Source organism: Oncorhynchus tshawytscha, linkage group LG02, assembly GCF_018296145.1.
Source record: "Oncorhynchus tshawytscha isolate Ot180627B linkage group LG02, Otsh_v2.0, whole genome shotgun sequence".
In the NCBI taxonomy this organism is placed as follows: Eukaryota; Metazoa; Chordata; class Actinopteri; order Salmoniformes; family Salmonidae; genus Oncorhynchus; species Oncorhynchus tshawytscha.
In genome coordinates, this window is record NC_056430.1 from 9,962,486 (window position 1) to 9,989,081 (window position 26,596).

Consider the following 26,596-nt stretch of genomic DNA (forward strand, 5'->3'; position numbering starts at 1 on the left):
AGGGGCAGAACGACAGCCTAGGAACAGTGGGTTAACTGCCTTGTTCAGGGGCAGAACGACAGCCTAGGAACAGTGGGTGCCTGTTCAGGGGCAGAACGACAGCCTAGGAACAGTGGGTTAACTGCCTGTTCAGGGGCAGAACGACAGCCTAGGAACAGTGGGTTAACTGCCTTGTTCAGGGGCAGAACGACAGCCTAGGAACAGTGGGTTAACTGCCTGTTCAGGGGCAGAACGACAGCCTAGGAACAGTGGGTTAACTGCCTGTTCAGGGGCAGAACGACAGATTTGTAACCTTGTCAGGTGGGGGTATGAACTTGCAACCTTCCGGTTACTAGTCCAACGCCCTAACCACTAGGCTACCCATGCTATATTATATTATATTATACTATATGATGATATATTATACTGTATTATAAACTGGGTGGTTCGAGCCCTGAATGCTGATTGGTTGACAGCCATGGTATATCAGATCATATACTACGGTTATAACAAGACATTTATTTTTACTGCTCTAATAGCGTTGGTAACCAGTTTATAATAGCAATAAGGCACCTCTGGGGTTTGTGGTATATGGTCAATATACCACGTCTAAGGGCTGTATCTGTAGTACATAAGAACAGCCCTTAGCCGTGGTATATTGGCCATACACCACATCCCCTCGGGACTTATTGCTTAAATATACTATAAAATATTATACTATATTAACTTTTACAATACAAAACTATATTATACTATATTATACAAAACTATATTATACTAAACTATATATACTATATTATACAATACTAAACTATATTATGCTATACTATATTATACTATACAATACTTTGCTAAACTATATTATACTAAACTATATAATACTAAATTATATTATGCTATATTATACTAAACTATATTATACTATATTTTATTATATATATATCACAAACTCCTGAGGTGCCTTATTGCTTTTATAAACTGGTTACCAACGTAATTAGAGTAGTAAAAATAAATATTTTATCATACCCGTAGTACACTGTCTGTTATACCATGGCAGAGTACAACTATTGGACCTGTTGCAGGAAGTGTGTGTTCTAGTGTGTGTGTGTGAGTGTGTGTTCTAGTGTGTGTGTGTGTTCTAGTGTGTGTGTGTGTGTGTGTGTGTGTGTGTTCTAGTGTGTGTGTTCTAGTGTGTGTGTGTGTTCTAGTGTGTGTGTGTGTTCTGTGTGTGTGTGTGTTCTAGTGTGTGTGTGTGTGTTCTAGTGTGTGTGTGTGTGTTCTAGTGTGTGTGTGTGTGTGTTGTGTGTTCTAGTGTGTGTGTGTGTGTGTGTTCTAGTGTGTGTGGTGGTGTGTGTGAAGCGGCGCCAATACCTTAAAAGAAATGACTAATTAAACTCTGTGAAAAGAGGCAGCAGAACCACTGCCGAGGCAGCAGCAGAACCACTGCCGAGGCAGCAGCAGAACCACCGCCGAGGCAGCAGCAGAACCACCGCCGAGGCAGCAGCAGACGAGCAGCAGCAGAACCACCGCCGAGGCAGCAGCAGAACCACCGCCGAGGCAGCAGCAGAACCACCGCCGAGGCAGCAGCAGAACCACCGCCGAGGCAGCAGCAGAACCACCGCCGAGGCAGCATTAAGAACCACCGCCTGACAGCAGCAGAACCACCACCGAGGCAGCATTAAGAACCACCGCCGAGGCAGCATTAAGAACCACCGCCGAGGCAGCAGCAGAACCACCGCCGAGGCAGCAGCAGAACCACCGCCGAGGCAGCAGCAGAACCACCGCCGAGGCAGCAGCAGAACCACCGCCGAGGCAGCAGCAGAACCACCGCCGAGGCAGCATTAAGAACCACCGCCGAGGCAGCAGCAGAACCACCGCCGAGGCAGCAGCAGAACCACCGCCGAGGCAGCAGCAGAGACCACCAGAGAGAACCACCGCCGAGGCAGCATTAAGAACCACCGCCGAGGCAGCATTAAGAACCACCGCCGAGGCAGCATTAAGAACCACCGCCGAGGCAGCAGCAGAACCACCGCCGAGGCAGCAGCAGAACCACCGCCGAGGCAGCAGCAGAACCACCGCCGAGGCAGCAGCAGAACCACCGCCGAGGCAGCAGCAGAACCACCGCCGAGGCAGCAGCAGAACCACCGCCGAGGCAGCAGCAGAACCACCGCCGAGGCAGCAGCAGAACCACCGCCGAGGCAGCAGCAGAACCAGAGAGAAAGAGGCAGCAGCAGAACCACCGAGAAAGGCAGCAGCAGAAAGAGAAGAGAGCAGAGAGAGAGAACCAACTGAAAAGAAAAGAAAAGAAAAGAGAGAGAGAGAGAGAGAGAGAGAGAGAGAGAGAGAGAGAGAGAGAGAGAGAGAGAGAGAGAGAGAGAGAGGGAGAGAGAGAGAGAGAGAGAGAGAGAGAGAGAGAGAGAGAGAGAGAGGAGAGAGAGAGAGAGAGAGAGAGAGAGAGAGAGAGAGAGAGAGAGAGAGAGAGAGAGAGAGAGAGAGAGAGAGAGAGAGGGAGAGGGAGAGGGAGAGAGAGAGAGAGAGAGAGGGAGAGAGAGAGTGTGTGTGTGGTGAGGGATACAAAAAAACATTTCAGAAAAAATATCTACGGAATAAAAAAAAAGTGAATTCAACCAGAAAAAAAAGGAAGGGTTTAAACTGGGAGTTTAAGAGTATCTTTCATGTATATCACAAGCCCTGGGGTTAGAGCTGTGCTAAGTCAAAGCAGAAGTTGTGGGCCATAGGGGCTTTGATGGCTGCGCTGTGGTGTTTGAAGTGGTCAGCAGGGGGAGCAGCGTGTGGCGTCAGTGGGACAGAGGGGAGGGAGGCAGTGTGGCGACAGTACAGGGCTGGGGACCGGGGGGAGAGAAGAGAGAGAGAAGTGGACAGAGAGAGGAGAGGGAGCAGCTCCAACGGGGGAGCCAGGGTGGCGACAGCATGGGACTGGCAGGGGACCCAACGAAGATGGAAAGAGAGCAAAGGAGTGTGGGGGACAGGAGGAGAAGAAACGAAAGAGAGAAGAAGACGAAGGAAGAAGGGTGAATGCATGCCACTACCCAGAATGGCGGCCGGGTGGCTTTCAGATCCTCGTCCCAGGTTTCCAGTCAGAGCTCACCGACCTGTCATACTCACATCAGCCAGACTGACAGACTGAGATGACCGAACCGTTCCCAGATACATGTCATTAGACTTCCCCTACAGTGTGTGTGTGCACGCGTGTGTGTGTGTGCGTGTGCCCGACGCCGTCTGTGTGTATATATATCTCTATCAGATGTGTGTGTGTGTGTGTGTGTGTGTGTGTGCACGTGTGTGTGTGTGCATGTGTGTCCAGTCAGTCCTCCTGGTTACCATGGAGATTTTGGGTTTCATTATGTACTCTCGCCCCTTGGCTTCTTATATGTTGCTGATGTTGAACCTGAATCCTGCTACCAGTTACCATGACGTGTGCAGGGCTGGGCCATAGGGCTGGGCCATAGGGCTGGGCCATAGGGCTGGGCCATAGGGCTGGGCCATAGGGCTGGGCCATAGGGCTGGGCCATAGGGCTGGGCCATAGGGCTGGGCCGTATGATGTTTTGGAATAATTAAAAGTTCTACATTTGCTTTATGAGTAGTGAGTAAGTTCTAGGGTGGCAACACATACAATCTAAGTGATTTCAATGAGTCTTTCTCCATTCCATACTGTTCAATTCAACTCCAATTAAAAAATGATTTCCTGTATTTCCATCAGTCATTTGAGAACATTTTCAAATCAAATCAAATGTTATTGGTCACATACACATGGTTAGCAGATGTTAATGTGAGTGTAGCGAAATGCTTGTGTTTCTAGTTCCAACAGTGCAGTAATATCTAACAAGTAATCTAACAATTCCACAACAACTAACTTATATACACAAATCTAACAAGTAATCTAGCAATTCCTCAACAAATAACTAATACACACAAATCTAAATGGGTGTGAATGAGAATATGTACATATAAATATATTTGGGGCGGCAGGTAGACTAGTGGTTAGAGCGTTGGACTAGTAACTGAAAGGATGCAAGATCGAATCCCCCCCGAGCTGACAAGGTGCAGTAGATGGTATAAAATACAGTATATACATATGAGTAATGTAAGATGTAAACATTATTAAAGTGGCCTTGTTTAAAGTGACTAGTGATCCATTTGGTAAAGTGGCCACTGATTGGGTCTCCATGTAGGCAGTAGCCTCTGAGTTAGTGATGGCTGTTTAGCAGTCTGATGGCCTTGAGATAGAAGCTCAAGTGATTGCTGTTCTTCAGTCTCTCAGTCCCAGCTTTGATGCACACTGCCAAGTAAGGCTGCACGATATGGGCAAACAATCTAGTCTTATTTTTAACCAAATGTTGCAATTTCGATCTGACTTGCGATTTAGAGTAAAATACTTGAATCATGGAAATAATACTAACTACTACTACTACTACTACTACTACTACTACTACTACTACTACTACTACTACTACTACTACTACTACTACTACTACTACTAATAACTACTACTACTACTACTACTAATAATAATACTAATAATAATAATTCTATAGTTACAATGTAATGATGGGAACTTTGAATACAGTGTTGACATGACAACGAATGAAAATGCCAGGGAGGTGTTCTTGATGATAAGTATGTATGCTGCGGTCACAACACTCAGGCCTCCTTACTGTCCCTAGATTTACTAAGCAAACAGCTGGAGGCAGGGCTTTCTCCTATAGAGCTCCATTTTTATGGAAGTGTCTGCCTATCCATATGAGAGACGCAGACTCGGTCTCTACCTTTAAGTCTTTAATGAAGGCTCATCTTTTCAGTAGGTCCTATGATTGAGTGTAGTCTGGCCCAGGAGTGGGAAGGTGAACGGAAAGGCTCTGGAGCAACGGACCGCCCTTGCTGTCTCTGCCTGGCCGGTTCCCCACTCTCCACAGGGATTCTCTGCCTCTAACCCTATTACGGGGGCTGAGTCACTGGCTTACTGGTGCTCTTCCATGCCATTCCTAGGAGGGTTGCGTCACTTGAGTGGGTTGAGTCACTGACGTGATCTTCCTGTCCGGGTTGGCGCACCCCCATGAGATCGGGAGATTTTCATTGGCTGTACTCGGCCTTGTCTCAGGATAGTAAGTTGGTGGTTGAAGATATCCCTCTAGTGGTGTGGGGGCTGTGCTTTGGCAAAGTGGGTGGGGCTATATCCTGCCTGGTTGGTCCTGACCTGTTCACCGGACGTGCTACCTTGTCCCAGACCTGCTGTTTTCGACTCTCTCTCTACCGCACCTGCTGTCTCCAACTCTGAATGATCGGCAATGAAAAGCCAACTGATATTTACTCCTGAGGTGCTGACCTGTTGCACCCTCTACAACCACTGTGATTATTATTATTTAACCCTGCTGGTCATCTATGAACCTTTGAACATCTTGGCCATATTCTGTTATAATCTCCACCTGGCACAGCCAGAAGAGGACTGGCCATCCCTCAGAGCCTGGTTCCTCTCTAGGTTTCTTCCTAGGTTCTGGCCATTCTAGGGAGTTTTTCCTAGCCACTGTGCTTCAACATCTGCATTGCTTGCTGTTTGGGGTTTTAGGCTGGATTTCTGTACAGCACTTTGTTAAAAGGGCTTCATAAATACATCTGATTGATAATTGTTTTCTAGGGGACCCTACAATCTTTGGCTACATTTAATGTTTTTCTTTTAGCTACGTCATGTAGCTGACATATTCATGCTTTGCGTATTCCTCTTTGATTTAGAAAACACTGTTGCACAAACAACATGCTGATTTAGGTCTACACCATCACTGGTATTATCAGTGTTACGTTACATTTGTTACGTTACGTTTGTTACGTTTGCTCTGACTCAGTGCATGTATAACAAGCCAGCTAACTAGCGATTAGCATTAGCGGCTAACAAGATTTAGGCCCAACTAACTAACAATACTAACTGTCCGTTTGCAGATGTAAGAAACAAACTAATAGTCTACTTCTAGAACGCTAGTGGATTTATATTAAGAAGCAAAGTGAAAACAACATTGTTGTCATTAACAGTGTTGCATGTACTGCATTGACAGTGCAGACTGAACACAAGTGTCTCGTGGCGAGGAACAACTAATGCGCTCCTTGAGTGACAGGGGGCGGGGCTAGGTCTGTGTGGAAAGCGGCGTGGAGAGAGAGAAATTGAGACTGCACGCAGAATTCTGCAAAAATATCCTCAGTGTACAACGTAGAACACCAAATAATGCATGCAGAGCAGAATTAGGCCGATACCCACTAATTATCAAAATCCAGAAAAGAGCCGTTAAATTCTATAACCACCTAAAAGGAAGCGATTCCCAAACCTTCCATAACAAAGCCATCACCTACAGAGAGATGAACCTGGAGAAGAGTCCCCTAAGCAAGCTGGTCCTGGGGCTCTGTTCACAAACACAAACAAACCCCACAGAGCCCCAGGACAGCAGCACAATTAGACCCAACCAAATCATGAGAAAACAAAAAGATAATTACTTGACACATTGGAAACAATTAACAAAAAACACATTGGAAACAATTAACAAAAAACAGAGCAAACTGGAATGCTATTTGGCCCTACACAGAGAGTACACAGCGGCAGAATACCTGACCACTGTGACTGACCCAAAATTAAGGAAAGCTTTGACTATGTACAGACTCAGTGAGCATAGCCTTGCTATTGAGAAAGGCCGCCATAGCCTGTCTTCTCTTGAGAGCCATGTCTGCCTATGTGCTCACTGCCCACAAAATGAGGTGGAAACTGAGCTGCACTTCCTAACCTCCTGCCCAATGTATGACCATATTAGAGAGACATATTTCCCTCAGATTACACAGATCCACAAAGAATTCGAAAACAAATCCAATTTTGAAAAACTCCCATATCTACTCGGTGAAATTCCACAGTGTGCCATCACAGCAGCAAGATGTGTGACCTGTTGCCACGAGAAAAGGGCAACCAGTGAAGAACAAACACCATTGTAAATACAACCCATATTTATGCTTATTTATTTTGTGTCCTTTAACCATTTGTACATTGTTAAAACATATATATATATATAAAATGACATTTGGATTGGCTTTATTGTTTTGAAACTTCTGTATGTGTAATGTTTACTGTTAATTTTGATTGTTTATTTCACTTTATATACACTGCTCAAAAAAATAAAGGGAACACTTAAACAACACAATGTAACTCCAAGTCAATCACACTTCTGTGAAATCAAACTGTCCACTTAGGAAGCAACACTGATTGACAATAAATTTCACATGCTGTTGTGCAAATGGAATAGACAACAAGTGGAAATTATAGGCAATTAACAAGACACCCCCAATAAAGGAGTGGTTCTGCAGGTGGGGACCACAGACCACTTCTCAGTTCCTATGCTTCCTGGCTGATGTTTTGGTCACTTTTGAATGCTGGCGGTGCTTTCACTCTAGTGGTAGCATGAGACGGAGTCTACAACCCACACAAGTGGCTCAGGTAGTGCAGCTCATCCAGGATGACACATCAATGCGAGCTGTGGCAAGAAGGTTTGCTGTGTCTGTCAGCGTAGTGTCCAGAGCATGGAGGCGCTACCAGGAGACAGGCCAGTACATCAGGAGACGTGGAGGAGGCCAACAACCCAGCAGCAGGACCGCTACCTCCGCCTATGTGCAAGGAGGAGCACTGCCAGAGCCCTGCAAAATGACCTCCAGCAGGCCACAAATGTGCATGTGTCTGCTCAAACGGTCAGAAACAGACTCCATGAGGGTGGTATGAGGGCCCAACGTCCACAGGTGGGGGTTGTGCTTACAGCCCAACACCATGCAGGACGTTTGGCATTTGCCAGAGAACACCAAGATTGGCAAATTCGCCACTGGCGCCCTGTGCTCTTCACAGATGAAAGCAGGTTCACACTGAGCACGTGACAGTCTGGAGACGCCGTGGAGAACGTTCTGCTGCCTGCAACATCCTCCAGCATGACCGGTTTGGTGGTGGGTCAGTCATGGTGTGGGGTGGCATGTCTTTGTGGGGCCGCACAGCCCTCCATGTGCTCGCCAGAGGTAGCCTGACTGCCATTAGGTACCGAGATGAGATCCTCAGACCCCTTGTGAGACCATATGCTGGTGCGGTTGGCCCTGGGTTCCTCCTAATGCAAGACAATACTAGACCTCATGTGGCTGGAGTGTGTCAGCAGTTCCTGCAAGAGGAAGGCATTGATGCTATGGACTGGGCCGCTCGTTCCCCAGACCTGAATCCAATTGAGCACATCTGGGACATCATGTCTCGCTCCATCCACCAACGCCACGTTGCACCACAGACTGTCCAGGAGTTGGCGGATGCTTTAGTCCAGGTCTGGGAGGATATCCCTCAGGAGACCATCCGCCACCTCATCAGGAGCATGCCCAGGCGTTGTAGGGAGGTCATACAGGCACGTGGAGGCCACACACACTACTGAGCCTCATTTTGACTTGTTTTAAGGACATTACATCAAAGTTGGATCAGCCTGTAATGTGGTTTTCCACTAATTGAGTGTGACTCCAAATCCAGACCTCCATGGGTTGATAAATTTGATTTCCATTGATAATTTGTGTGATTTTGTTGTCAGCACATTCAACTATGTAAAGAAAAAAGTATTTAATAAGAATATTTCATTCATTCAGATCTAGGATGTGTTATTTTAGTGTTCCCTTTATTTTTTTGAGCAGTGCATTATCTACCTCACTTACTTTGGCAATGTTAACACGTTTCCCATGCAAATAAAGCCCTTGAATTGAATTGATTTGAATTGAATTGAGAGCGGAGAGAGAGAGATGACTCAAGTAGCGGAGTAAACTATCCAAATGGACGTTACACATGGCGTACCACAAATCAAACATTAAAATACCGTTATAGAAGGTAAAGTAAAAACCCAAACCGGTCCATGCATCAATACTGGTATATAGTCAAATATGGTATACCGCCCAACCCTACCTGTGCATGAAAAAAAAAGTATTTTGCGTTTCAATATACGACAGCCTGTTCCTCCACCATATTTGCTTTACATTTAGCGTTCGCTGAACAAACAGACCTGCCCTCTGTTTCTTCACCATTAGTGATTTCTCAATCAAATCTGAAAAAGATAACTGCTTCTCACTCTGTCTCTGTCTCCGTGGTGATAGCCAGTGGTTGAAGATGAGTCACCGTTATTCCTCAATACAACAAAATAAAGTTAACTGATATTTCCTGACAGTCAGGCGACCCTGGCGTTTCCTTTCTCACACACAGCTTCCGGCCTCCAGGATCCTATCACCCTTATCATACCTGAACTACACTGATCATTTGCCAAGATTATCTAATCATAATGCCTAATATGTTCTCTTTCAATTCTGTAGAAAGCCTTCTGCAGTTTACTTCATTTATAACATAACTGTTAACCGTGTGTTGCTCACTACGGTTAAAATGTATCCTTAACCACAGACATAGGATCAGATTACCCTAACCCCCAATCAACATGAACCATTAAAGTACATGAACACATAACTGACCCTATATCAGTGATTAGGAACAACCTATATCAGTGATTAGGAACAACCTATATCAGTGATTAGGAACAATCTATATCAGTGATTAGGAACAATCTATATCAGTGATTAGGAACAATTTCTACTCAGTTAGAATCTGGCAAATTGCTCTACATAAATAATAATGTGCTGTTGTTCAGGTACTGGAAGCCCAGATTCTAGATTCAGATTCTCCTTCTCTCTATCTCTCTCTCCCCCATAATGAGTTCCCCCTTCTCCTTCTCTCCCCCATAATGAGTTCCTCCTCTCTCTCCCCCATAATGAGTTCCCTCTCTCTCTCTCCCATAATGAGTTCACTCCCTCTCTCTCCCATAATGAGTTCACTCCCTCTCACTCTCTCTCCCCCAAAATGTTTCCCCTCCAAAATGTTCCCTCCTTCACTCCTCTCCCCCAAAATGTTCCCTCCTTCAAAACTCCCTTCTCCCCCAAAATGTTCCCTCCTTCACTCCCTCTCCCCCAAAATGTTCTCCCCTCCCCCAAAATGTTCCCTCCTTCCTCCTTCTCTCCCCCAAAATGTTCCCTCCTTCTCCCCCTCCCTCTCACTCCCCCCCAAAATGTTCCCTCCTTCACCCCCCCTCACTCCCTCTCCCCCAAAATGTTCCCTCCTTCACTCCCTCTCCCCCAAAATGTTCCCTCCTTCACTCCCTCTCCCCCAAAATGTTCCCTCCTTCACTCCCTCCCCCCAAAATGTTCCCTCCCCTCCCCCAAAATGTTCCCTCCTTCACTCCCTCTCCCCCCAAAATGTTCCCTCCTTCACTCCCTCTCCCCCCAAAATGTTCCCTCCTTCACTCCTCTCTCCCCCAAAATGTTCCTCCTTCCTCCTTCCCCCAAAATGTTCCCTCTCCCCCAAAATGTTCCCTCCTTCCCCCAAAATGTTCCCTCCCTCTCCCCCAAAATGTTCCCTTCCTTCACTCCCTCTCCCCCAAAATGTTCCCCCTTCATGTTCCCCCCTTCACTCCCTCTCCCCCAAAATGTTCCCTCCTTCACTCCCCCCCAAAATGTTCCCTCCTTCCAAAATGTTCCCTCTCCCCCAAAATGTTCCCTCCTTCCCCCTCCTTCTCCCCCCAAAATCTGTAATGTCACGTTCTGACCTTAGTTCCTTTGTTTTTTTTCAGAGAGAGACAGCGAGAGGAGACAAAGACAGCGAGAGGAGACAAAGACAGCGAGAGGAGACAAAGACAGCGAGAGGAGACAAAGACAGCGAGAGGAGACAAAGACAGAGAGAGTAACAGAGAGACAGAAGGAGAGGAAAGGCAGCAAACAGCCAGGCCTAGTCCCAGCAGGTGTAATGTTTACAGCACTGTTGAGGTCGTTATGCTCCCCAGCTAAAAAAAAACCCATTACTGTCGCTCAAACAGAAGGGGGAACTAACACAGAGTCACTGACAACAACCAAAACTAAACAGGGGGCGGGGTTTAGGAGGGGCTCTGAAAGACCCCTTCTGAAAAATTTGACTAGCAACAACAACTGGGACCTAAAAGACACCCACTATGAGACCCACTAAATTTGCCCAAGAAGAGAACAAAAAATAAAATCCCACACCAAAAGATAGGAAGCAAACCAAAAAGTGGAACTAAAGAAAAACAGAGAAGATCAGATAAAGGATTGTTTGTCAGGAACTAAAACTAGGGAGGGCTAACTTAAAAGGTGTTAACCCGCCAAATCTCTCAAGACCACCGGAGCACTGGGCCAGCACAGGTGAAACACCTTCCCACTAACGAGATAACAACCAGCACAGGTGTAACACATACTGAGTAACGAGGTGACACCAATCGGTGTGCCCTACTTGCTAAAGTTCAACCTTTAGCTCAGCCTGTAACACCTTCCCCTTAAGATAACAAATATATCCTAAGTTCGCTCACCACCACTTCCATTGCACAACATAATCAACTTAAACCTGCACAGCTAACAGCTAGTTCAACATCTAGTTCACTTGCTAGTCAACACTGGCATCAATCAGCTCAGCAAGCAAGGCAGTTGGGAGAGTTTAGCTTCGATGCCTCACACTCTCTGCCTCACACTCTCTGCCTCACACTCTCTGCCTCACACTCTCTGCCTCACACTCTCTGCCTCACACCCTCTGCCTCACACCCTCTGCCTCACACCCTCTGCCTCACACCCTCTGCCTCACACCCTCTGCCTCACACCCTCTGCCTCACACCCTCTGCCTCACACCCTCTGCCTCACACCCTCTGCCTCACACTCTCTGCCTCCCATCGGGGTCTTGTAACACATGACTGCTGAACACGACAGCTAATTTGAGGTGTGATTAAACAGCACATATCAATAAATTGCAGCATAGGGCTGACTGACTGGCTGACTGACTGGCAGGCTGGCTGACTGACTGGCAGGCTGACTGGCAGGCTGGCTGACTGACTGGCTGGCTGACTGACTGACTGGCTGGCTGACTGGCAGGCTGGCTGACTGACTGGCTGGCTGACTGACTGGCTGGCTGACTGGCAGGCTGGCTGACTGACTGGCTGGCTGACTGGCAGGCTGGCTGACTGACTGGCAGGCTGACTGGCAGGCTGGCTGACTGACTGGCAGGCTGACTGACTGACTGGCTGGCTGACTGGCAGGCTGGCTGACTGACTGGCTGGCTGACTGGCAGGCTGGCTGACTGACTGGCAGGCTGACTGGCAGGCTGGCTGACTGACTGGCAGGCTGACTGGCAGGCTGGCTGACTGACTGGCTGGCTGACTGGCAGGCAGTTGGAAAACCCCCTCTCTACAAAACACGTGGGCATTTGAAACACATCCTGCAAAGTTTCTGGCGTAAGAACATCCAAGACTAAAAGGAAGAATGACCACCCGAGGGGGGCATGTTGACGCGTAATGACACTGGTAGCATGTTTCAATATGTCCCTTATGTACCGACACCAAGTATCAATATGTCCCATATGTCCCGACACCAAGTATCAATATGTCCCATATGTCCCGACACCAAGTATCAATATGTCCCATATGTACCGACACCAAGTATCAATATGTCCCATATGTACCGACACCAAGTATCAATATGTCCCATATGTCCCGACACCAAGTATCAATATGTCCCATATGTACCGACACCAAGTATCAATATGTCCCATATGTACCGACACCAAGTATCAATATGTCCCATATGTCCCGACACCAAGTATCAATATGTCCCATATGTACCGACACCAAGTATCAATATGTCCCTTATGTACCGACACCAAGTATCAATATGTCCCGACACCAAGTATCAATATGTCCCTTATGTACCGACACCAAGTATCAATATGTCCCTTATGTACCGACACCAAGTATCAATATGTCCCTTATGTACCGACACCAAGTATCAATATGTCCCATATGTACCGACACCAAGTATCAATATGTCCCATATGTCCCGACACAAAGTATACCAGACATCAGCAACACCTTTACGTGTTTTGTCTTGCCTGTTCACCCTCTTAATGACACAAAGTATACCAGACACACAACACCACGTGTTTTGTCTTGCCACACACTCTTAACACACACACACACACACACACACACACACACACACACACACACACACACACACACACACACACACACACACACACACACACACACACACACACACACACACACACACCATTTCTCAATTGTCTCAAGACTTATCTGGTCAGTCTATGTCATGTAAAGAGCAGGTGTCCTTAATGTTTTGTATATTCAGTGTATATCATACTACTATTATGAAGTTTTGTATACTCAGCATATATTCTACTGTATTATAATGTATATTCTACTATATTATAGTGATATTATACATCATACTATTATATATTCTACTACTATTCTACTACTATTCTACTACTATTATACTACTATATCAAATAAAATCAAATGTTATTAGTCACATGCTTACTTACGAGCCACTAACCAACAGTGCAGTTGGAAAAGAATAAGAAATAAAAGTAACAAGGAATTGAAGAGCAGCAGTAAAAAAAACAATAGTGAGACTATACAGGGGGTACTGGTACAGAGTCAATGTGGAGACTATATACAGGGGGTACTGGTACAGAGTCAATGTGGAGACTATATACAGGGGGTACTGGTACAGAGTCAATGTGGAGACTATATACAGGGGGTACTGGTACAGAGTCAATGTGGAGGTTATATACAGGGGGTACTGGTACAGAGTCAATGTGGAGACTATATACAGGGGGTACCGGTACAGAGTCAATGTGGAGACTATATACAGGGGTACTGGTACAGAGTCAATGTGGAGACTATATACAGGGGGTACCGGTACAGAGTCAATGTGGAGACTATATACAGGGGTACCGGTACAGAGTCAATGTGGAGACTATATACAGGGGGTACCGGTACAGAGTCAATGTGGAGGTTATATACAAGGGGTACCGGTACAGAGTCAATGTGGAGGTTATATACAGGGGGTACCGGTACAGAGTCAATGTGGAGACTATATACAGGGGGTACTGGTACAGAGTCAATGTGGAGACTATATACAGGGGGTACCGGTACAGAGTCAATGTGGAGACTATATACAGGGGTACTGGTACAGAGTCAATGTGGAGGCTATATACAGGGGGTACCGGTACAGAGTCAATGTGGAGACTATATACAGGGGGTACCGGTACAGAGTCAATGTGGAGGTTATATACAAGGGGTACCGGTACAGAGTCAATGTGGAGGTTATATACAGGGGGTACCGGTACAGAGTCAATGTGGAGACTATATACAGGGGGTACTGGTACAGAGTCAATGTGGAGACTATATACAGGGGGTACTGGTACAGAGTCAATGTGGAGACTATATACAGGGGGTACCGGTACAGAGTCAATGTGGAGACTATATACAGGGGGTACCGGTACAGAGTCAATGTGGAGGCTATATACAGGGGGTACCGGTACAGAGTCAATGTGGAGACTATATACAGGGGGTACTGGTACAGAGTCAATGTGGAGGCTATATACAGGGGGTACCGGTACAGAGTCAATGTGGAGGTTATATACAGGGGGTACCGGTACAGAGTCAATGTGGAGACTATATACAGGGGTACCAGTACAGAGTTAATGTGCGGGGGCACCGGTTAGTTGAGGTAATATGTACATGTAGGTAGAGTTAAAGGGATTATGCATAGATGATAACAACAGAGAGTAGCAGCAGTGTAAAAGAGGGGGTGCAATGTGAATAGTCTGGGTAGCCATTTGATTCCATGTTCAGGAGTCTTATGGCTTGGGGGTAGAAGCTGTTTAGAAGCCTCTTGGACCTAGACTTGGATATCTGTTACCGCTTGCCATGCGGTAGCAGAGAGAACAGTCTTATAACTAGGGTGGCTGGAGTCTGACAATTTTTTGGGTCTTCCTCTGACACCGCCTGGTATAGAGGTTTTGGACGGCGGGAAGCTTTGCCCCAGTGATGTACTGGACAGTTGGCACTAGCCTCTGTAGTGTCTTGCGGTCGGATGCTGAGCAGTTGCCATACCAGGCAGTAATGCAACCAGTCAGGATTGCATTAATAATAATAGTATAAAATATAGTATAATAATAGTATAATATATTAACAGTAAAATAAACATATAAGATACTATTATTATACTATATATCCTAGTGCTGTATACTATATATCATACTATTATTATACTATATATATTCTACTGCTAAATACTATATATTCTACTGCTATATATGACTCTATTAATATACTAAATATTCTACTGCTATATTCTGTATATGACTATTAATATACTATATATTCTACTGCTATATACTATATGACTATTAATATACTAAATATTCTACTGCTATATACTATATATGACTATTAATATACTATATATTCTACTGCTATATACTATATGACTATTAATATACTATATATTCTACTGTTATATACTATATGACTATTAATATACTATATATTCTACTGTTATATACTATATGACTATTAATATACTATATATTCTACTGTTATATACTATATGACTATTAATATACTATATATTCTACTGTTATATACTATATGACTATTAATATACTATATATTCTACTGTTATATACTATATGACTATTAATATACTATATATTCTACTGTTATATACTATATGACTATTAATATACTATATATTCTACTGCTATATACTATATGACTATTAATATACTAAATATTCTATATACTATATGACTATTAATATACTATATTCTACTGCTATATACTATATGACTATTAATATACTATATATTCTACTGCTATATACTATATGACTATTAATATACTATATATTCTACTATATACTATATGACTATTAATATACTAAATATTCTACTGCTATATACTATATATGACTATTAATATACTATATATTCTACTGCTATATACTATATGACTATTAATATAATATATATTCTACTGTTATATACTATATGACTATTAATATACTATATATTCTACTGTTATATACTATATGACTATTAATATACTATATATTCTACTGTTATATACTATATGACTATTAATATACTATATATTCTACTGTTATATACTATATGACTATTAATATACTATATATTCTACTGTTATATACTATATGACTATTAATATACTATATATTCTACTGTTATATAATATATGACTATTAATATACTATATATTCTACTGCTATATACTATATGACTATTAATATACTAAATATTCTACTGCTATATACTATATGACTATTAATATACTATATATTCTACTGCTATATACTATATGACTATTAATATACTATATATTCTACTGCTATATACTATATGACTATTAATATACTATATATTCTACTGCTATATACTATATGACTATTAATATACTAAATATTCTACTGCTATATACTATATATGACTATTAATATACTATATATTCTACTGCTATATACTATATGACTATTAATATACTATATATTCTACTGTTATATACTATATGACTATTAATATACTATATATTCTACTGTTATATACTATATGACTATTAATATACTATATATTCTACTGTTATATACTATATGACTATTAATATACTATATATTCTACTGTTATATACTATATGACTATTAATATACTATATATTCTACTGTTATATACTATATGACTATTAATATACTATATATTCTACTGTTATATACTATATGACTATTAATATACTATATATTCTACTGTTATATACTATATGACTATTAATATACTATATATTCTACTGCTATATACTATATGACTATTAATATACTATATATTCTACTGCTATATACTATATGACTATTAATATACTATATATTCTACTGCTATATACTATATGACTATTAATATACTAAATATTCTACTGCTATATACTATATGACTATTAATATACTATATATTCTACTGCTATATACTATATGACTATTAATATACTATATATTCTACTGCTATATACTATATGACTATTAATATACTATATATTCTACTGCTATATACTATATGACTATTAATATACTATATATTCTACTGCTATATACTATATGACTATTAATATACTATATATTCTACTGCTATATACTATATGACTATTAATATACTAAATATTCTACTGCTATATACTATATGACTATTAATATACTATATATTCTACTGTTATATACAATATGACTATTAATATACTATATATTATACTGCTATATACTATATGACTATTAATATACTATATGACTATTAATATACTATATATTCTACTGCTATATACTATGACTATTAATATACTATATATTCTACTGCTATATACTATATGACTATTAATATACTAAATATTCTACTGCTATATACTATATGACTATTAATATACTATATGACTATTAATATACTACTATATATATGACTATTAATATACTAAATATTCTACTGCTATATACTATATGACTATTAATATACTAAATATTCTACTGCTATATACTATATGACTATTAATATACTATATATTCTACTGTTATATACTATATGACTATTAATATACTATATATTCTACTGCTATATACTATGACTATTAATATACTATATATTCTACTGCTATATACTATATGACTATTAATATACTATATATTCTACTGCTATATATGACTATTAATATACTATATATTCTACTGCTATATACTATATGACTATTAATATACTATATATTCTACTGCTATATACTATATGACTATTAATATACTATATATTCTACTGCTATATACTATATGACTATTAATATACTATATATTCTACTGCTATATACTATATGACTATTAATATACTATATATTATACTGCTATATATGACTATTAATATACTATATATTCTACTGCTATATACTATATGACTATTAATATACTATATATTCTACTGCTATATACTATGACTATTAATATACTATATATTCTACTGCTATATACTATATGACTATTAATATACTATATATTCTACTGCTATATACTATATGACTATTAATATACTATATATTCTACTGCTATATACTATATGACTATTAATATACTATATATTCTACTGTTATATACTATATGACTATTAATATACTATATATTCTACTGCTATATACTATATGACTATTAATATACTAAATATTCTACTGCTATATACTATATGACTATTAATATACTATATATTCTACTGCTATATACTATATACCATATGTTTGAATCATCCCATAATATCTTCATACTGTACGAAGAGAAAGATATCTAGAGACTTGTCACATTGTAAATGAGTCGGAGGCCACAGGAAATACTGTTAAAGACTCAAAGGTGTGAATTTGGCCAGTAAACAGTGGTGTAGCTGGCTCACACACACACACCTCCGGAGTGCTGTGGTAATTCATTTTGCAGAAGTGGCAGCACAGGCTCAAAAAAGTGTTGTGTGAAAAAAAACTTTTCTGGGGCCTGGAGTTTTTCCATAACCACATGACCTGGTCAGGTAAAACTCTGGGTCCTATTCGTAGACTATGTAGAAATAATAGTCATATAAAAGGATAGGTTCATCTGTGCTATGACTATAGCACTGGGGGGTTCCTGTCGGGTCATGTGAATTGGAAACTTGGAAACACTCTTGGCCTAAGGTGGATCACATCATTTCAAACTACGACATTGGTGTCATTCATTCTGAAGATGATATCTAAAGAGCCAGAGAGACAACAACTTCAATGGACAACATACGCAGGCAAACAATGTTTTTAAATATTTAATTTCACTCTATACACACAATGTTAAGCAGTGGACTTATACACAGGTTATGTAGAAAAGTATTTTAATTTCATGTCATAAAACCTACTATTTGCAATTAGTCATTCTGCTACCTGTAAGGCAGTTTTTAATTTAACCTTTATTTAACTAGGCAAGTCAGTTAAGAACAAATTCTTATTTTCAATGACCGCCTAGGAACAGAGGGTTAACTGCCTGTTCAGGGGCAGAATGACAGATTTGTACCTTGTCAGCTCTGGGATTTGAACTTGCAACCCATTTTGGTTACTAGTCCAACGCTCTAACCGCTAGGCTACCCTGCCGCCTCTACACTCTAACCACTAGGCTACCCTGCCGCCTCTACACTCTAACCAATAGGCTACCCTGCCACTAGGCTACTTTGTAACATCGTTTGTTTTGTGTGTAAGTAATCACTCACGAACCGTGTCGTCCTGGTCTCCGTCTGGCCCACCAAAGGTTTATTCCCTGGCGCTCACTGATTGGCTGTAAACTCCATATATTCAAATCATTAAATCAACTACTTTCAACATTTTCATTTAAAATAATTATATTGAATGTCACTCATTCTATTACACTCTACAGTAACCAAACCTGCACTTACCAGTTCGTTTAGTTGTTGTCACTGACTCTCTTTATTTGTGAAAGTTACGGTGACGCTAGAATCCATAAATTCTCTCTTTCTGTATTAAAAGCCATCCATCTTTTAGGGTTGGACAAATATGTTCATATTGTCTGTGTAGACTGCTTTGTGCCGGAATTTGTATTTGTTTTATTTTATTTTTTACTTTTAAAGACAGTTACATTTGCACCACAAACATTTGTGAATAATCACCAGCAGTGGAAATAGAAGAATATGCCAACGAACATGACTGGATTAACAAACTGTCCGACTAACCTTTTCGGGAACGTCAGTGTCCCTTGGCCTTGGATAAGCAGCAGTTCGTTTCATCTTCTATATCCGGTGCCAAACACATTTATTCAGTGATTCTAAATGCTGGATGCATGATTGCATCAACATAGATAGCTAATGTTAGCTAGCTATCTAGCTAGGCTGCTCTAAAGCACTACTACTAAGTTGGTAGTTTCCTTAGCTAGCTATAGATCGGACTTTTCTAGATAGTTTTAGAGGACGTCTAAACTGCTTTTTATTAAGTGTTTTTATTAACACATACCACGTTTTCCATGAAAATGTGTGTTTGCTCTGTCATGAGGCAGGCATCCAGGTAGGCAGGAGGGGGTCCACTAGATAACACAGCCACAAAGTCATATTCCACCGGGATTCCACAGACCAGAGAGGAACATGATTGAAGAATGAATCCAAGTGCAAAGTGCAGTCCAACAACACAGTTGCTGGTGAAATCAAACATAGATGTTGAGAGGTGTGGTTGATGAGACCGACAAGTGAATCCTCCTGTCGCAGAGAGTGTGGGGGTTGAATTCGCTGGACCAAACAGAGGCAAACGGGCTGTAATTAGGGAAGGTACCGCTTTCTCCTCCGTTTAATGTTGTTTTGCTCTGTGACGTGAACAAATGAATATGTCTGATAAACGTGTTCGGTGCTGCCGCTTTGAAGTACTGAAAAGTACTGGGACAAATGCTGTGCCTGGTGCCTGGGATAAATGCTGTGCCTGGTGCCTGGGATTGAAGAGTTCCAGTAATAAGGCCTGGTGCCTGAGATTGAAGAGTTCCAGTAATAAGGCCTGGTGCCTGGGATTGAAGAGCTCCAGTAATAAGGCCTGGTGCCTGGGATTGAAGAGCTCCAGTAATAAGGCCTGGTGCCTGGGATTGAAGAGCTCCAGTAATAAGGCCTGGTGCCTGGGATTGAAGAGCTCCAGTAATAAGGCCTGGTGCCTGGGATTGAAGAGCTCCAGTAATAAGGCCTGGTGCCTGGGATTGAAGAGCTCCAGTAATAAGGCCTGGGATTGAAGAGTTCCAGTAATAAGGCCTGGTGCCTGGGCTTGAAGAGCTCCAGTAATAAGGCCTGGTGCCTGGGATTGAAGAGGCCTGGTTAATACAACCTTGTCTCAGAGCATTTTGTATTTTTATGTAAACCAAGACATGATATATGTTAATTTGTGGCTGTCCATCACTCATTTCGTAGGCTATCTTACAAATTAAAATCTGTATTATGTGTTATGAATTTGTAAATCATACAATATGTTACAAATGTGCTAAACTTATGACATGTTACAAATTCTAGCTAGTTGGCCAGGTGGCTAACATTAGCTAGCTGGTTAACGTTAGACTAGGGGTTAGGGGATAGGTTAGGGTTAAGTTTAGGAGTGAGGTTAAAGGGTTAGGGTTAGGAAAAGGGTTAGCTAAAAGAGGTAGGGGAATTGTTAGCTAACATGCTAAGTAATTGCAAAGTAGTTAAAAAGTAGTAAGTAGTTGAAAAATTGCTAATTAGCTAAAATGCCAAAGTTTTCCATAGTGAGATTTGAACTCGCAACCTTTGGGTTTCTAGATGTTTGCATTATCATTTGTGGATGTCCAGCACCCATTTCGTATGATATGTTATGAATTACAATTCGGATTATATGTTACGAATTTGTAAAACAGATGATATATTACGAATACTAGCTAGGTGGCTAAATGGCTAACGTTAGCTAGGCTAGGGGTTAGGGTTAAGTTTAAGAGTTAGGTTAAAATGGTTAGGGGAAGGTTTAGCTAAAAAGGGTTAGAGGAAGGGGAAGGTTTAGCAAACATGCTAAGTAGTTGTCAAGTAGTTAAAATGTAGTAAGTAGTTGAATAGTTGATAATTAGCTAAATTAGCCTTTGGGTTGCTAGATGCTTGCGTTATACACCAAGCCATCCACCCAGACTAACCATCCTATTTTTGTTTTTGCTTTAAGTAACTAGCTGTCTTATGTAACCATGCCAGATGTAACACATGCATCATAATAATTAGAGTGTTCCGGATATACTTCACTATGTTACGTCTAGTCTATGAGACCAGGCTAGGTAATAGGGCCTGGTGGCTGGGCTTGAAGAGACCTGGTAAAAAGCCCTGGTGGCTGGGCTTGAAGAGACCTGGTAATAAGCCCTGGTGGCTGGGCTTGAAAAGACCTGGTAATAGGGCCTGGTGGCTGGGCTTGAAGAGACCTGGTAATAGGGCCTGGTGGTTGGGCTTGAAGAGACCTGGTAATAGGGCCTGGTGGCTGGGCTTGAAGAGACCTGGTAATAAGCCCTGGTGGCTGGGCTTGAAGAGATCTGGCAAAAAGCCCTGGTGGCTGGGCTTGAAGAGACCTGGTAATATGGCCTGGTGACTGGGCTTGAAGAGACCTGGTAAAAAGCCCTGGTGGCTGGGCTTGAAGAGACCTGGTAATAGGGCCTGGTGGCTGGGCTTGAAGAGACCTGGTAATAGGCCCTGGTGGCTGGGCTTGAAGAGACCTGGTAATAGGCCCTGGTGGCTGGGCTTGAAGAGACCTGGTAATAGGCCCTGGTGGCTGGGCTTGAAGAGACCTGGTAATAGGCCCTGGTGGCTGGGCTTTCCACCACTCTGGGACTCTTGCCCAACTCAGCACTGCAGCTATACAGATATTCACACCATTTCTTTCTTTTGCTCTCTCTCTCTCTCTCCCTTTCCACTGTGACAATGCTGCTGTGCACGTATGGACACACACACAAACAAACGCACACACAAACACACAAACTGAGGGACGACACACAGCTGGGCCCCAGCTGCACACAAGGACTGGGGTTTGGAAATCAAGGAAAAGGGGAAAGAGTTTAAATAAATTGGCACTTGAAAAAAGAAGAAATTGAGAAACTGGGAATGAGGGAAAGAGACAAAAAAGTGAGAGAGGGGGATGGAGAGAGAGAAAAAGAGATCGATAGAAAGTAAGAAAGAAAATGAGAGAGAGAAAGAAAAAGAGCGAAAGAGAGAAAGAAAGAGAGAGGGAAAGAGAGAGAGAGAGAGACCTGTATGACCATGCTTCCAATCATTCACATATTATACTTTGGAAGTCACATCTTTTGAAATTGTACACCCACTAAGATAAGTCTATTGGAAACGAGAGGTTATTTCCCTTCACTTTTCTGCAACTAGCCTATAACAATGTCAGAGACAATGGAAAGTATTAATTCCCCCACATCACTTGATATCTGTGGACATTGACAGTTTTATTTGGGAGACGGAGACTGAAACCAATAGAGTTCTTGGAGACAGAAGAAAAGATGTCATGTCTTTTCCTTTCTCTAATGGATATAAACGTTCAACTCTATCTGTTGAGTTAGTGCTGCCAAATTCATGTGGTTTTATCTGGTGCCCCAGTCCTCAGACACATCATCACACGCATGCACAAGAGCACACACACGCACACAAAAAGAAGACACTGCAAGAATAAATATGCCAATCGCCTGAACATTCTTTTCACGGCAACTCAAATATTCCCCTCAGCATCTCTTCTTTCCATACATACACGGAGCAACAATGTGTTGTTCCCAGTAAAAATGAAATAAATAAAAAAGATAAACTCTAAGGATTGTTTTCTAACTTTGATAAGTCTCTTCCATCTGTTCTGCATGTGCGTTAAGTCCTGTAAAAGTTATTTTATTCACCACCAACACAAGACGAAACATATCAGCTGTCTGCGCATTAGCAGTCATTTCATCTCGTCGTGCGAGTCAACAAATCACCGATCCCAACAAGTATAGGGTTCTGAGTTGTATTTAATTGCATTGCATGGAATTGAGTCACAATATTGCGGTTGCAAAATCACCTGCTTTTTTTGTGTTTCAAACTGGGATCTGGAATCTCTTTTCAATCTAAACTTGGACAGTAACCACACCGTGTTTTACAACTATAGATGAGCCTTGACGCCCACAAAGAAGTCATACAATACCTCGCAAACAACAACTGGTCACGACGTGAAGCCTCACACCCTAAATATTTATAAAATATATTTATATATTTTTTAAATTGAACTTTATTGAACTTTTTTTTTTTTTTTTACTATTTAAATATGCATCATCAAATGATACACCCCTCAATGTTACATAATGCATTTGGTTAAAGGAACGTCAGTGATCTACTTGTAATTTGGTGGTCATTGTTTCTGGTCCCTTGTCGGTAATTACGATAAGTGTGTCTGATTTGACGACATTTACGTTGGTGTACGTACTGTACCGTAGAACTGTGAAAAGGAAGTGTTGGGAGGACGGGTGCTAGCTATATATTTAATATGGCGGGAACCGTGACGCGAGCACACACACCTCGCTCTGCATCAAAATTAGTAAACACTGTTCGTGGTAAAGGCCAAAATCAAAATAGCATGCGCCGTGTGTGTGTGTGTGTGTGTGTATGTGTGTGTTAGAGAGAGAGAGAGAGACCCTATCTGACTGTAGAACTCTCTGACTTCAGTTCCACTCGTCACTGTTAAATGTCACACATTCACAGTCAGTGATTGACATCATCAGTTTGATGGGAAGCTATTTAATAATTATATACAAGTGACTGAACTAATGCTGTGATTGTATACCAGTACTACATATGAATTGATGTGGGTGGTATAATATTAATGTTTTAACGTTATTGTAAGGAAAATTGTAAAGCATTTGGATATATAAAAACGAAAATGTAAAACGGGTTTTTGTTATGCTATTACATCGCGTGTTTTTGTCTTTGAACGAAAATATAGTTAATAAATGAGATGTATTCACCTGCAATACTAGGCTGAATTAGTAATTCAATGTTTGTTTTAAGAAACAAAGAAGCAGTCACTTTTTTTCTCTCTCAAATGTTTACTAACTTGATAAAATATAAATTGTGCCTGTTTTCGATTATTTAATACATCTCTCACTATTCAGTGGTTATGAAATAATATATTTATTTGTAAATAAGCTATTCTTCTTTCCCCATACTGTATTTCCACTGACCAACTTCAGTCTCTGTGCTGTTGCTGCCTCTTTTGTCGCCTGAGGTACAGTAAGTAAGTCGCCTCTAGGTAAGTAAGTCGCCTCTAGGGTATAGGTCAGTAAATTCGCCTCTAGGTCAGTAAATTCGCCTCTAGGTCAGTAAATTCGCCTCTAGGTCAGTAAATTCGCCTCTAGGTCAGTAATTTGCCTCTAGGTCAGTAATTCGCCTCTAGGTCAGTAATTCGCCTCTAGGTCAGTAATTTCGCCTCTAGGTCAGTAATTCGCCTCTAGGTCAGTAATTCGCCTCTAGGTCAGTAATTCGCCTCTAGGTCAGTCGCCTCAGGTCAAATTCGCCTCTAGGTCAGTAATTCGCCTCTAGGTCAGTCTAGGTAAATTCGCCTCTAGGTCAGTAATTCGCCTCTAGGTCAGTAAATCGCCTCTAGGTCAGTAAATTCGCCTCTAGGTCAGTAAATTCGCCTCTAGGTCAGTAAATTCGCCTCTAGGTCAGTAATTCGCCTCTAGGTCAGTAATTCGCCTCTAGGTCAGTAATTCGCCTCTAGGTCAGTAAATTCGCCTCTAGGTCAGTAAATTCGCCTCTAGGTCAGTAAATTCGCCTCTAGGTCAGTAAATTCGCCTCTAGGTCAGTAATTTGCCTCTAGGTCAGTAAATTCGCCTCTAGGTCAGTAAATTCGCCTCTAGGTCAGTAAATGTGTATTATTGCTGTCTGAGTGTTAAATGATCATAACAATGCATATTGAAAAATACGAATAAAAAAAAACCTGCATTACTAAAATAATAGTGGAGTTTGCAATATACCAATTACAAACAGATAAAACTTTACAGATATATGAAAAGGTAACATCTTCCAAATAGAAAAGCTTCTTATAAGAAATTATAATTACAGTGCTTGGAGAAAACCGGGATTATTCGAAATGAGATGTGCAGATGCACGCTGTATGCATGGTGTTGGTTCATATTGTCGCACATTTGACAGAGTTACAGTGTGACTCCCTGAATGGCCCATGTTTACGCGTTAAGTTTAGGAACAGGTTTCTAGTTTCTCCACATGAGGCTATGATCTATTAACTGCTGCAACGGGGAAAGGCAAAAAGCAGAACAAAATACCAGTGGCATGTAAATCACAGACCGTAGGCTATGCATATGTTAAGTAACGTTTATTCTGTTACCAAAGTTTTTAAATGATAAAACCTCTAGAAACCTTACAGGTCCAGATGCAGCAAAGTCAGAATTACAGTCCGCACTACACCTTCTCAATCATGCGAGATCTGCACATCAATATGAACGGCAGACAGCAATATCAACAATTTACTACACAGTGCGGAACATTTCATACCTTGATTCCTTCTCGGGTTCGCTTGTTTCCGTCGTTTCCCCCGGCTCTCCTCTGCCATCATGTCGCTAAAGGCTCACTCTGCCCGGGTAATTTCTCTCTGGTGTCGGTGCCTGAGAATGAATGGTGTGAGATATTGCCTGTCTGCAGCCGGTAACCAGAAACCTGCTGAAACCTCAAGTCGATCAGCGGGAGGAGAGAAGTGAGTGATGTCATTAGAGGTTGGTCCTGTCCGCGCGTTCTTTCAAGGTGATAATAACCACGCCCGCGGCTACAAATCATTAGGAACACCTTCCTAATAATGAGTTGCACCCCCCTTTTTGCCCTCAGAACAGCCTCGTCGGGACATGGACTCTACAAGGTGTCAGAACAGCCTCGTCGGGACATGGACTCTACAAGGTGTCGAAAGCGTTCCACAGGGATGCTGGACCATGTTGTCTCCAATGCTTCCAACAGTTGTGTCAAGTTGACTGGACGTTAATACGCCATTGTTAATACACGCGGGAAACTGTTGATCGTGAAAAACCCAGCATCGTTGCAGTTCTTGACACAAACCGGGCAGCCTGGCACCTACTACCATACCCCGTTCAAAGGCACTTAAAGATTTTGTCTTGACTATTTAC

The 26,596-nt window shown here is 41.7% G+C and overlaps 1 protein-coding gene across 2 annotated transcripts in view; it reads right to left on the reverse strand.

The window, feature by feature from the left end:
- LOC112240036 (zinc finger E-box-binding homeobox 2) overlaps positions 1-26,284 on the reverse strand; it is a 67,900-nt gene extending 41,616 nt beyond the window's left edge. For both annotated transcript variants that reach the window (XM_042330092.1, XM_042330085.1), the window contains exon 1: positions 25,977-26,284. In XM_042330092.1, coding sequence (XP_042186026.1) covers positions 25,977-26,037 — 61 coding nt within the window. In that variant the 5' untranslated portion in view covers positions 26,038-26,284. The remainder of the gene's footprint in view (positions 1-25,976) is intronic.
- Between the last annotated feature and the right edge of the window lie 312 nt (positions 26,285-26,596).